This window comes from Melanerpes formicivorus, unplaced genomic scaffold (genome assembly GCF_026170545.1).
Source record: "Melanerpes formicivorus ecotype bairdi unplaced genomic scaffold, bMelFor1.0.p_v2 SCAF_3, whole genome shotgun sequence".
In the NCBI taxonomy this organism is placed as follows: Eukaryota; Metazoa; Chordata; class Aves; order Piciformes; family Picidae; genus Melanerpes; species Melanerpes formicivorus.
The window spans coordinates 11,882,208-11,895,210 of NW_027142355.1; the positions used below are offsets into that span (position 1 = coordinate 11,882,208).

The 13,003-nt window shown below is 47.1% G+C and overlaps 1 protein-coding gene across 1 annotated transcript in view; it reads left to right on the forward strand.

The window, feature by feature from the left end:
- The first annotated feature begins 507 nt into the window (after window positions 1-507).
- CELSR1 (cadherin EGF LAG seven-pass G-type receptor 1) overlaps window positions 508-13,003 on the forward strand; it is a 171,073-nt gene continuing 158,577 nt past the window's right edge. The window contains exon 1 of the mRNA XM_068166429.1: window positions 508-4,181. Within this exon, the coding sequence (XP_068022530.1) occupies window positions 1,001-4,181 (3,181 nt within the window). The 5' untranslated portion in view covers window positions 508-1,000. The remainder of the gene's footprint in view (window positions 4,182-13,003) is intronic.

Genomic DNA, 13,003 nt, shown 5'->3' on the forward strand with positions numbered 1-13,003 from the left:
TGAGCATGGTAGCAAAGCCTGCGCTGCGGTACATGACCCTCCCTACGTCAGGCAGATAATACTCGGTTTGCCCTGAAAAAGTAGTTATATTTTTCTTTTAACTCCATACGTAGAATTAAATATAAATAAATCAATCAATCACATAAACTATGGTCTGGACTACGGGTCTGACACAACAGGTGCTACTATTCGGGGAAGTGGTTGCGAGACCAGCGCCTTCCCGCGGAGCCATCGCCCGTCCGAGGGCCGTTTCTGCCGGCGGTAGCGGGGCCGCAGTAGCGGTACCTGCCCCGCCTGCCGCTCGCTCAGCCTCCACGCAACACAGCCTCCAGGCCGGGGCGGGCAGCGATCCCGGCTGCCTGGGAATTGGGACGAGACCAGCCGCTGTGAGGCGCCGGGTGGCGGAGCTGGAGCCCCGCGGGGCCGGACCCGCCCTGGCCCCCGCCGCCGCCGCCGCCCGGGAGGGGCCGGCGGAAACCCCGCCCCGGGCAGCGCCCGCCGAGCTCCGCGCTGCCTGTGCCGCTGAACGCCGCTGAGGAAACGAACGGAGCGGGGCAGCAGGGACGGGACGGGACAGGACAGGACGGGACGGGGCGGCTCTGCCGCGTCGTGCAACCACGCGGGACCGCGCTGCCGTGAGCCGGCCCCACCGCGGAGGGACACTTCGTGGTTTTGGTTTTTTTTTTTTTGGTTGGTGTTTTGTTGGGTTTTTTATTGAAGGAGAGGAGCAGCAGGTTTATGCTAATCACTCTCTCGGGAGCGGCAGTGGAAGGAGGAGAGGAGCCATTTTGAACTCACTTCAAAGTTTAAGGTGGAAAAGTTGGAGCTCTCCAGCCCTCTGCCCGGCGACGGTGCGCGGGTCTCTGGGTCGGCGACGCCCGGGTGGCGAGGGAGGGGGCTAAGCCGGCGGCTGATGGATGAGGGCGGGCGGGCAGCCCGACGGGTGGATGGATTGTACGGCAGCCCTCTGCTCGGCATCGCTGCCCGCTGAGCTCTGGAGATGCTGCGGCTGTCCGCCGCTGCCTGCCTGTCCTGGGCCGCGCTGCTCTGCGCCCTGGCGCCGGCGGGCGGCGGGGAGCTGCGACCGCCTCGCACCGCTCCGCTCCTCCACCTGCCCCCGGGGGCTGTGGGGCGCCGCGCCGCCGAGCCGCCGGCCCTACCGCCTGCCGGGCGCCTGAGGGCAGCGGGCGCCGCTCTGCGCCGCGCTCAGCCCGCCGAGACCCGTGTGCCCCGCGGCTGCGGACCCTGCCCGCGGCGCGCCCGGCAGCGGTCGGCCTCCGAGCCCCGAGGAGCCTCCGCTGGCTGCGCCACTCCGCCGGCGGAGGAGGGCGGCGGAAGGCGAGGAGTGCGGCGGGCGCGGAGCCTCAACAGCCCACCGCAGTTCCAGCTGCCAAGCTACCAGGTTTCCATCCCTGAGAACGAGCCTGCCGGCACGGCAGTCATCGTGCTGCGGGCCCAGGACCCCGACGAGGGGGAAGCCGGACGGCTTGCTTACTCCATGGAGGCGCTCTTCGACGAGCGCTCCAACGACTACTTCTCCATCGACGCGGAGACGGGCAGCGTGGTCACCACCCGCAGCCTCGACCGGGAGACGAAGGACACCCACGTGCTGAAGGTGACCGCCTCCGACCATGGCTCCCCGCGCCGCCGCTCAGCTACCACCTACCTGACAGTGACCGTGAGTGACACCAACGACCACGAGCCAGTGTTTGAGCAGCCCGAGTACAAGGAAAGCATCCGTGAGAATCTGGAGGTGGGTTACGAGGTGCTGACCATTCGTGCCACAGACGGTGATGCCCCAGCCAATGCAAACATGCTTTACCGCCTGCTGGAGCCAGGAGCTGGTGATGGGGTCTTTGAGATTGACCCACGCTCTGGGGTTGTGAGGACCCGAGCCCCAGTGGACCGCGAAGAAGTCTCTGAATACCACCTAGTGGTGGAAGCCAATGACCAAGGCAAGGATCCAGGACCACGCAGTGCCACGGCTATGGTACACATTACTGTTGAGGATGAGAATGACAACTACCCTCAGTTCAGTGAAAAGCGCTACCTAGTCCAGGTGCCAGAGGATGCCCCAGTGAACAGCCAGATATTGCAGGTGCAGGCCACAGATCAGGACCGGGGCAGCAATGCCCAGGTGCACTACAGCATTGTGAGCGGTAACCTGAAAGGCCAGTTCTACATCCACTCTTTCTCTGGCGCCATTGACTTGATCAACCCTCTGGATTATGAGACTATCCGGGAATACACACTCCGAATCAAAGCCCAGGATGGGGGCAGGCCTCCTTTGATAAACTCCAGTGGCTTGGTGTCAGTGCAGGTTGTGGATGTGAATGACAATGCCCCCATTTTTGTGAGTACTCCCTTCCAGGCCACAGTGCTGGAAAATGTTCCTCTGGGCTACTCAGTGCTGCACATCCAGGCTGTAGATGCTGACTCTGGGGAGAATGCCCGTCTGGAGTACAAACTCATAGAGATGGCACCATCCACTGGAGGTGCCCCTGTAGCAGGTGACTCTGGGTTCCCTTTTCAGATCAACAACAGCACAGGGTGGATCACAGTGGCTGCAGAGCTGGACCGAGAGACTGTGGAGAACTATCACTTTGGAGTGGAGGCTAGGGACCATGGTGTGCCAGTCATGACCTCCTCAGCCAGTGTGTCCATCACTGTCCTGGACGTGAATGACAACAATCCGACCTTCACAGAGAAGGTGTACCACCTCAGACTGAACGAGGATGCAGCTGTGGGCAGCAGTGTCCTGACTTTGACTGCAGTGGACAGGGATGTTAACAGTGTTGTGACTTACCAGATCACCAGTGGTAACACCAGGAATCGCTTTGCCATCACCAGTCAGAGTGGAGGGGGCCTGATCACACTGGCCTTGCCCCTGGATTACAAGCAGGAAAGGCAGTATGTGCTCACAGTCACTGCCTCTGATGGCACTCGCTTTGACACTGTCCAGGTTTTCATCAATGTTACAGATGCCAACACACACCGCCCAGTGTTCCAGAGCTCCCACTACACAGTAAGTGTCAGTGAAGACAAGCCCATTGGTACCTCTATTGTCACCATCAGTGCCACTGATGAAGACACAGGAGAGAATGCAAGAATCACTTATATTTTGGACGATAACATCCCTCAGTTCCGCATTGACCCAGACACAGGCACCATCACCACCCTGATGGAGCTGGACTATGAGGACCAGGCCTCCTACACACTGGCAATTACAGCTCACGACAATGGCATCCCCCAGAAATCAGATACCACCTACGTTGAGATCCTCATCCTGGATGCTAATGACAATGCACCACACTTCCTGCGTGACCGCTACCAGGGCTCAGTTTTTGAGGATGTGCCACTCTCCACCAGTGTACTGCAGCTGTCTGCAACTGACCGTGACTCAGGCCTCAATGGCCGTCTCCTTTACACATTCCAAGGTGGTGACGATGGAGATGGAGACTTCTACATTGAACCCACTTCTGGAGTGATACGCACGCTGCGCAAACTGGACCGTGAGAACGTGGCTGTCTACAGCCTGCGGGCCTTTGCTGTGGACAGGGGCAGCCCACCACTGAAAGCCTCTGTGGATATCCAAGTGACAGTGCTGGACATCAATGATAACCCGCCTGTCTTTGAGAAGGATGAATTTGACATCTTTGTGGAGGAGAACAGCCCTGTGGGCTCTATTGTGGCAAGGATCAGTGCAGCTGATCCTGATGAGGGGACCAATGCACAGATCATGTACCAGATTGTAGAGGGGAACATACCTGAGGTCTTCCAATTAGACTTGCTCAATGGAGACCTCACAGCCCTAATGGACCTGGATTACGAGAGCCGGACAGAGTATGTAATTGTGGTGCAGGCCACTTCAGCCCCTCTTGTGAGCCGGGCAACAGTGCACATCCGCCTCCTGGACCAGAATGATAATCCACCTGTGCTAGAGGATTTCCAGATCCTCTTCAATAACTATGTGACCAACAAGTCCAACAGCTTCCCCTCTGGTGTGATTGGAAAGATCCCAGCTCATGATCCTGATGTATCTGACAGCTTGGCCTACACCTTTGTGCAAGGCAATGAATTAAACTTGCTTCTCTTAGACTCTGCCACTGGGGAACTCAAACTCAGTCGTGATCTGGACAACAACAGACCCCTGGAAGCCCTTATGAAAGTGTCAGTCTCAGGTAAGCAAGTGTTTGAGGTTCATAAAGCATGTAATTCTGCTCCTCAGGTCAGTATAGAGGCATGGGCGGAAACAGCCCACCATGCAGTTCAGGGGCAGCTTTCAGTTGCCTTGAACAGCAGTTTATCTGTAAAATTTTGGAAGAGAATCCACAAAAATGTATCTAGCCTGTGTGTTGTGGGTTGAAGTGGTGCAATAAATGTAGATTACAAGGTGTTTAGTAAATGTGGATCACAAGGGTAAATAAATACGAGTGTTCGTGGAAGGGTATGTACGCCCTCAGTTCAGGTGGTACTTTGGCTGAAGCTTTTTTGATGTGGTTGCATAAGGGTAGTAAATGATGTAAGTTGTGAAGATGTAGGGAATTCACATGTCCATAATGCTGGCTCCCCTCCCTGTTCTTACCCTCTCACTCTCTCTTTTTTTTTTTTTTTTTTTTTTTTTTAATAAGAGAAGAGTTGGATTTTGGTATTTTTGCTTTTTTATTAGCTGCAAGACATGCTCATTCCCTTCCACATACTGGGAGATTTGGCTAGTGGATCCTTAGACCTCAGACTAGACCTCTGCTGGTGTGCCCTAGGTGGATGTGTGCTGGTTTGCATTGTTGGCCTCTGTGTTTCTGTAGGAAATGGCAATTCTGAAAACAGTGAGTTATGGCTGTGTAATAGATGTGTAGCGCAGCTAATTGCACTGGAATTGCTGTAGTAGCACTAGGGGCACATACCGGCCAAATGCAGCCCCAAAAATCAGAGCTGTTGTGGGGAGGGTGGGGAACAGAGAGGGAGGGCTGCTGCATCATGAACTTCCTCAGAGAATTTATTTCAGTGTGTGAAGATTGTTCAATATCATCTAATATATACTTTTACATGAGTGTTTTAGTACTCTCAGGTCATTACTATTTTTCTGTTCAGTTGCTTGTTTATTGTGGAATTACTTTTTATGCCTCTGATTGTAGCATCAATCGTGCAATGAGTAATTTCCTCTGCAGGTGCCACTCTATAAAGTTTACTGTGGACTCGATCCCATACTTCTGTTAACTTTCAAAGGTTTAACCAGATAAATTCATTGGTGCCTCTCTACAACCTAAAACTAACGTTTGTACTTTTTCTGCAAAAAAATAGCTGAAAGTATAGGTACATAAAATGACAGTTTGTGAGGTGCTTGTTTTCAGACGGTTGTATTAAAAAAGTAATAATCAAAGTGTGGTGTAACAGTGGCAGTGCTTGTTTCGCTGTATGCAGTCATGGCATGCTGCAAGGGCCTTGGGGGAATGAGCTGTGCACTCCCTTGTGTTTGCAGGCCTGAGGGCTTTTTTTTCTTCAGGAAAATGAAAGTGATATTAACTGAGCTGACTGAATTTACTGTGGTATATCATCTGACAATCCACTCTTGGTTCTCCCAGGAGCTGGGGGGCAGCTAATGTGGTAAGGTAACTCATAAATGCTGGTACCATGTCCTGTGAGGACTTGAAGAAAAAACAAACAGTTGGCTTGTGACCTTAAAGAAAAACATTTGGATTAAGGTGCAGGTGATTGCATGGTCAGTGTCTGACCGAAGCAGTAGCTCTTTATCTGGTAGCAGAAGATAAGAACTCAACTTGTAGCACAAAGCTTGGCAAACTTGTTTCGTTTACTAGATGAAGAGTGTGTTCAGAACAGAAAAATAGGTGGCATGAGCTACTCCTTAATCTAATGATTTTTGCGGTTTAAGTGAAAATGAAATCTCAGGTAGGAATGAAGACCTTTTGTTTTCTTAAGTAACAGGAGCTTGATAGTTTTCATATTTGGTGAAGGTGTGAACTTTTAAAGTGCTGTGATGTTGGGTAGGAATTTAAAAATCATTTTGACAAGTACTGAACTGGATTTGACAATAATTTGAAGAAATTTGCTGTTTGGAAATTGAAAGAGGAGAGTTTGGCAATGTGTGATCAGTCCAGGAAAGTCTCACCTGCCTGCTTTCTCTGATTTATCTGATGTAGTCTTTGAAAAACAAAAGCGGAGAAGAAGCTCAGACAGAAGTACTCCACAGGGTTATCTCTAAGTCTTGCAAAATACTTACAAATCATCTGCTAAAATGACCTGCCAGTTAACTAAAAAACGTGTCTATGTAGTAGCCATTAACCTCTCAACCCAGACAAACACAAATTCCAGCCCTACTCACAGCTGTTCCTCAGGTCAGGGAAAGATTGGAGCACTTTATGCTCTTGGGAATTTGATCTATATGCAAGTCGGAAGTAACACTGTTACTGTAAAAATCTTATTCCCGCCTAGCAATATGTTGTGCCGTGGATACACGTGGGTATGTGTGATTCTAGTGAGGAGCCACACTACTCTTGAATTACATTGAGACTTTGATACTTGGCTAAACCCAGGATACTTTTCTTTGATTTGGGGATTATTCAAATAAGCATGGTAACTTCTGCATGTAAACAGAACTTTAGGTTGATGAGACAAATGGAGATAATCAGTTTCAGAAAACCTGAGAATGGCACGCTTGGCATTTAAAACTTATTCTTAACAGTGTAGACATCATCAGAAGTTGAGTGGCCGGTGGGCAGCTCTGGGCAGGCTCAGTGCATGTGTCGCACTGCCTTTGTCCTGGTGCTGCAGTACTTGCTCAGCTGTGCTCCCGGCAGCCCATCAGGAACCCACCCAAGCGGAGGAGGCAGGAATGTGGGTGGTGTGGATATTAGCATTTTGCTTTGGACTGGGAGGGAGCTTTTGAAGTCAATCTCTTTTGAAGTGAGCCTCTCTTGGGTCCTCCTCTGCCCGTGCCTGTCGTGCAGAGCATCTGAGTGAACAAACTGGACCTCTTTTGGGTGAAATAAATCCAGGTATGCTTCAGGAGTCCTTTAAAAGACATGTTCTCCATCTGTAGATACAATGGAAGAAGGCAGATCTTGGCCTTATATTCCCTGCATATTTTGTCATTATGTTTCTATTGCTTTTAATAACTAGGGTGAAATCTGTACCCTGCTGCCCTTGCTTTCTGTTGGAGTAGGATTTTACTGTGGGTTTCTGAAAGAGGTGGCTCAGGGTCGATCAGTCTGTGATTTCTTTGTGTTACTAATAAATATACGGCTTAAATTGAGAAGATTGTTAAAAACTATTACTTTGTGTCCACACTGATTTTCACAATACTATTAAAGTAGGATTCATTTGGTCAAAAAATTAGTTAAACATTGCTTGAGTCACATTGCATTTGCCTGTGTTAAACATTATACCACAGTCCCCACCGGTGCTTGGGGGAAGGCTGTTACTAGCCTCAACTTTGCACTGGGTATCACCTTGCAAATGCTGCTGGCACCTGTTTGATTGTGCTGCCGCAAGTAGTCCCACTTATCAGCAACAGCTCAACGGGACACAACTGATGTGTGTACAAACTCCTTTGTGAACCCAGCCTAATTCACCAGTGCAGACAAAACCCAGCTACAGCTTTGGAGTGGTCCAGATAAATGTGAAATGTTGTTATGCAGCATACAATATACAATTTTGGAAGGTAGTGCTCCTCAAGTGCTAGTGGATAGACACCCAAGCATTTTTGTGGCCATGCAAGCTCTTCTTTTACATTTCCTGGGCTTTTAATATGCGGTGTCATTGAGTGTGGTTATTGACTACCAGCAAATGCAAATGAAGATAGAGTTCGTTTGAGTTGCAGTAAACTTTTGAGATTTTTACTTAAGGCTTGGTAAAGGATCTTCATTATTATTATAATTTAAAAGTCATTATGCTAATGATCCTGGATCTCCAGCTCTGTGCCCACTCCATACAAATGTAACAGAAGATGCTCTTCTGATAAAGGTAGGGCCACAGCTGTGCCTGAGATGCAAGGCATTGGGGGGTTATTTGTGAAGAATTGAGATTAAAGTTAAAAAAAATCTTGACTGAAGAGGCATTTCTGTAAGCACAGTGGAACCTTTGGGTATGCAGGGTGACCATGGGGTGACTGCTCAGGATGCAGGCTGGGTGCCTTGGCAGCAGTGCGGTGCTCCGTTCCCTCATGCCTCTTGCCTTTGAGGAGTAAGATAGATGGAATTCCTGGGGCCTTCTGAGTTTTGAGGGTCAGATCCTCAGAGTGATTGTTTTTTTCAGGAGTGATGCTTCTGGCTGCCTGCAAGGATTTATTTTCAAGGTCAGCATCACCATGGTCCTCCTCCTTGGGAAAGGCATTCCCCCAGGCAGCTGTGATGGGATCCCTGTAACTTACACCATTAAGAGATGGTGAAAATGAGTGGGTGGAGGTCTCCCCCCCCCCCCCCCCCCCTTCTCTCTCCCTCCCTCCTTCTGGGTGGGAGGAGGTGTGTTAGCCTGTAGTGTGGCTCCAGGGCATTCCCAGGGACCTTGAGCACTTGCACTTCACACATGCATCCTACACTAAGGCATTCTGTGATTGCTGAAATAGGAATTCAAGAGTAGTGACCATCCTTTTAAAATTCGGGTAGGTCTTGGATGTGGTGTGGCTGCTTATATTGCATCCATAAAGATTCTGTATTCTAACTGTTCTGTAGGTGAACTGTAGTTTAGATGTGTGTGTCTCCAGCCTTCAGGAATGTGACTTCCCTTCTTCAGCTCTATAACCTGTTCCAGGTGACAGAGTTGTAGCTGGCTTGTAACTTTCCTTTGGGCACCTTTCCATGTCATCCCTGGATTTCATAGGAGTGGTGTGTTTTCATTTCAAGGGACAGGAAAATGTCTATAGCTATGAGAGGAAAGTATTTAGTGGAAGGCTGACTGACAAAATATGTTTTAGCTGAGATAAAATATACCTTCTGCATACAAATAAAATGAGGAGTGACCTGCAAATCAAGCAGGTTCTTTGCTAAAATAATGATTTCTATTAATAAAAACCAAGAAATGTTTATCACACTTTAAAAAATAGATGTTTTATCTCAGATAAAAGCTATTTTGTCAGTCAGCTTCTTTCTGAAAATGCTGCTGTCCATCTCCAAAAATGTTTCTATCTCCTTGTTTCTGTATACGGTGCAGGTTGCACATTCCCAGTTTTGGTTGCCCAGTGTTTAGACCATTTCTACTTTAGTGTGTCTCAGTGGTTGAAGTGTGTGCAGATGGCACTTCTTAACCTCATCCCACAAAGTGTAACTTTGTATCATAAATACTGGAAGTCACAATCAGTTCCTGGAGGGTGGGCTAAACCTCCAAAACCAACAAACCTGTGTATGAAAGCCATACATAACCCCAAAGTCATCTGTTTAAAAACCCAAGGTGTGTTTATAGTTGTGGCATCTTGTTTTCTGTAAAAGCTGTTGGATTGTCTTGATTGAGAGGGTCTGAGAAATGGTTTATTGAGGCTTCAGGGGTTTGTGGCTGATTTGGTACACAATTCTCAGTGTACTGACAATTTTATTCCTTAAATACTGATGCTCTTCTCAGTGATTTCTAGGAAAGAGGGAGACTAGGATAACAAGGACAAGGTATAAGAAGAATGAGGCTGAAGGTGTGAGAGGGAGAAAGATATTCTTGGCTTTACTTGATATCAAGTCTCTAGGGAAAGAAACTAGAGGTGTGATGATGGGATTGCCTGGAGAACATATTTTCCTCTATTTTCAAATTATTTGGGACTAGAGAGGTAGTTGTAATAACCAAGTCCTAATTGGATTAGTAATTGGTTTATGTTTTTTATTATTTTTTAAGCTTCAAAGACTATTAATTAATTTGGTTTCCTGGTGCATTCCCCTGTCGTGGTTTGCTTCCCCCACAGAAGTCACTGAAGTGCTCTTTCTTCAGACTTGCACATTGGGAAGAAACCTCTTTTGCTCTGTTGTTCTGATCATGTTTCCTTACAGTTCAGAATCGGTTTAGGCCAGGGTTGCAGAGCCTGCTGCAAACTGCCAAACACAGAATAAACATTGAATTGTTGTCAAGGGTAACAGCCAAAGAAGCCTTTGTTTCAAATACAGGAACAGTCTTCTAGGTTTGATGTTAAGATGGTAGTAAACCTACAGTAGAGGTAGTGGTGGGGAACGTAGGTGATGTGAAGCATTGGGATTTCAATGTCCCAAGTGCTGCCTGAGGAAGTGTCTGTCTACTGATAAGTGTATAATTTTACACTTACACATTGAATGGACTCTTTTTCTTCAACTTATATACTTAATGTCTGGAAACTGCCTTTCATTGTTGACTGCTATCTTTGAGCTGAATGGCTTTTCTCAGACATTCTCTGACTGGGGAATGTAATGTTGGATTTTAAAGTTTGATACTAGGTGAAGGCATGGCCCTGGTGTCTCCCAGCATCTTCGAGGAAGGGTTGGGGAGAGTCACTTGCTCAAGGTATGCTCCAGGTCTGCCAGACACCTCTGCAGCTGACAGGTTGCATCCAGCATTTTGGCTGGCTGGGTGCTCAGGGTTCATGGGTTCAGGGACATGTGACAGCACGCAACACCTATGATGGTGTTTACAGTTCAGCCAGATGTGTAGCTGCTTACGTTGGCAATTCAGAGCTTGGCTTGTGATTTCACTGAGCCCCTTAATTCCCTCATGAAGGAACATGACAGCTGTAGAAATTGGGAGCAGAACTACTTTATGGTCAGGAAACAAGCAAACAAGAAGTGGAAACCTCTTCTGAACCTGCATGCTGCAAATACCTTTTCAATATTTATCAGCATAGGCAACTCTAGCTGTAACACTCATGCATGGAAGATGACTAAGAGGAGGATCAAATGTCAGACACAAGATCTGTGCTCACCTTCCCTTATCCCTCTCTTTTTTTAAGCCCTCAGGATTTTGAGAGCCAGTTGATACATTTGAGTGCTTGAGATAACACCACAACTTACCTGCTTATCTCAATATCGCCTAATTTACAGGATTCAGGCAGCTGTCTTTGTTGGCTTCCTTTAGCATACTGACTTGTATTTCCAAAAATACCTATGGAGTCTGTAGGAAATGTAGAAGGGTTAGAAGAGCTGAAAATCGAGATCTAATGACCCTTTTTGGCAATATTCCATGTTACAGCTCTTCTGTCCTGGTTTCTGTAGGAATTGTGATATTTTTAGGTAAAATAGTACTCCAACTACCCTGACATTTTAGAATGAGTACTCTCAAGTACTTGAGGCTGGAGAAATAAATATGGCAGTGATGTCTTTCATGAGTGATAGGCTTTTTTGTTGTCTGCCCCCCCCCCCCCCCCTTTTTTTTTCCCCCCAAGACTATTTTACTAGAAGGTAGCACAGGTCAGAGTACAGAGATGAGACTCTGCGTTCTTGAAAGACTTGGTCACTGTGGTTACACACTTGAAAGAAGGAATGTGGGGGACTCGATTAAATTCTGTTTTGTTACTTTGTGTTTGTTATTACCCCCTCAGTGCAACTCTTTTTCCAGTGTTCAAAACAAGTTTCCAAAAGGGGCAGAATGTAATCCTTGTGAAAAATTTTGGAATGCATCATTGAGTGATTTCTTGTTTGTTTGTCTAACACCTTTGTTGTTTGGGTTTTTTTTTTGTAAGACCCAGGTGCATATGCTTTGGTTGAGATTTCATTGCGGTGCATTGATTTTGCTGGATTGAAACAGTGTTATCAAAGATACAACTTAGCTTTTATGGTCAGTTTTATGTAATCTACTGTGATCTCCCCAAGAAATTGGTTATCTCTTCAAAGATGGCCATGTAGGTTGCATTCGTGATTGCTTGATAGTTAGGAGAGCTACTTTTGGAGATGCCAGTCTTCACCCCATTGATAAAGGAGAAAACATAAATTACTGACTTGGAGGCATTGCCTTGTTGTTAGGTGGCTAAAGTTCAGTAGGATGAACCCACCCTGAATGTGTGTGCCAGGATGAAAGGGATTGTTTTCTTTTGTAGTCATAATTGTACTTTTGTTGCAGGAAACTACCTGTAGTAACAGGCTTAGCAGACTAGATGGAAAGGATGGGAGAGGCTACAGTTTGCAGACAGGAAAATGTTTTACCGTATGTAATGTTAGGAGAGGCTTTAAACATTGTCAAGAGTCAGTGAATGAAGAGAAAAAGCATGCTTTTATGGGGATTTGATGTTCAACAAAGAAATGAAATTGAAAGATACTTCAGAAATATGATCTTTGCACTTGGAAAAAAAAAAAAAAGCTATTGGACAGAAAGGTAGGTTTTGCTGGAAAGAATGGAAAACTTTTGGACTTTGTTTCAACAAGTTGGTAATGCTGCTAAGCTGTAACCACCTTCATATTTATTCCATTTATTCCAGTGCTTGCATTTGCAAAGCAAAAAAAAAAAAAGGGGGGGGGGGGGGAGGAAATAAATGAAATGGTAAACCTGTAATAAATCCTCAGGGGACCACATAATAAACTCAGACAAGTTGCACTTACCAAATACAAAGGAAAGCAATCTGTTTTCAACACCATTGCTGAACACTTGTTAGATGTTACATTCTGTCAGGTCTCCAGCACTTTTGGAAATGATGTATCTGGTCAAAATATTTCAGCCTTTTTGAAGAAAGGAGAAGGCAAGGCCGTCCTTAACAGCCATTGTCAACATGGCATCTCCTGCCTGCTGTGGAGTCTATGGGCTAGAGCCAGTTTCAGAGAGAAGCAAAAGTATCTGAACCCCACCTAAAGTGGCAAAGCAGGGACTATATTGTCAGATTCGAGTTTTGCAGACACGATGGCCAGCACCTTGAAGTCTGTCTCTGCTGCTAAATCCCAAGGGGCTGGTAGCATTAGAAGCAAATGTGCTCAAGGTGATTCTCCATAGCTGCCATGTCACTGAAGCATGCATCATGGATACCAGGGGCTGCTGAATCTGTTAGATTTGCTTTCTCTTTTTGCTTTTCCAGATCAGACTCCTTTATTCAGAAATTATGTCACTAAGTTGCTGAGTT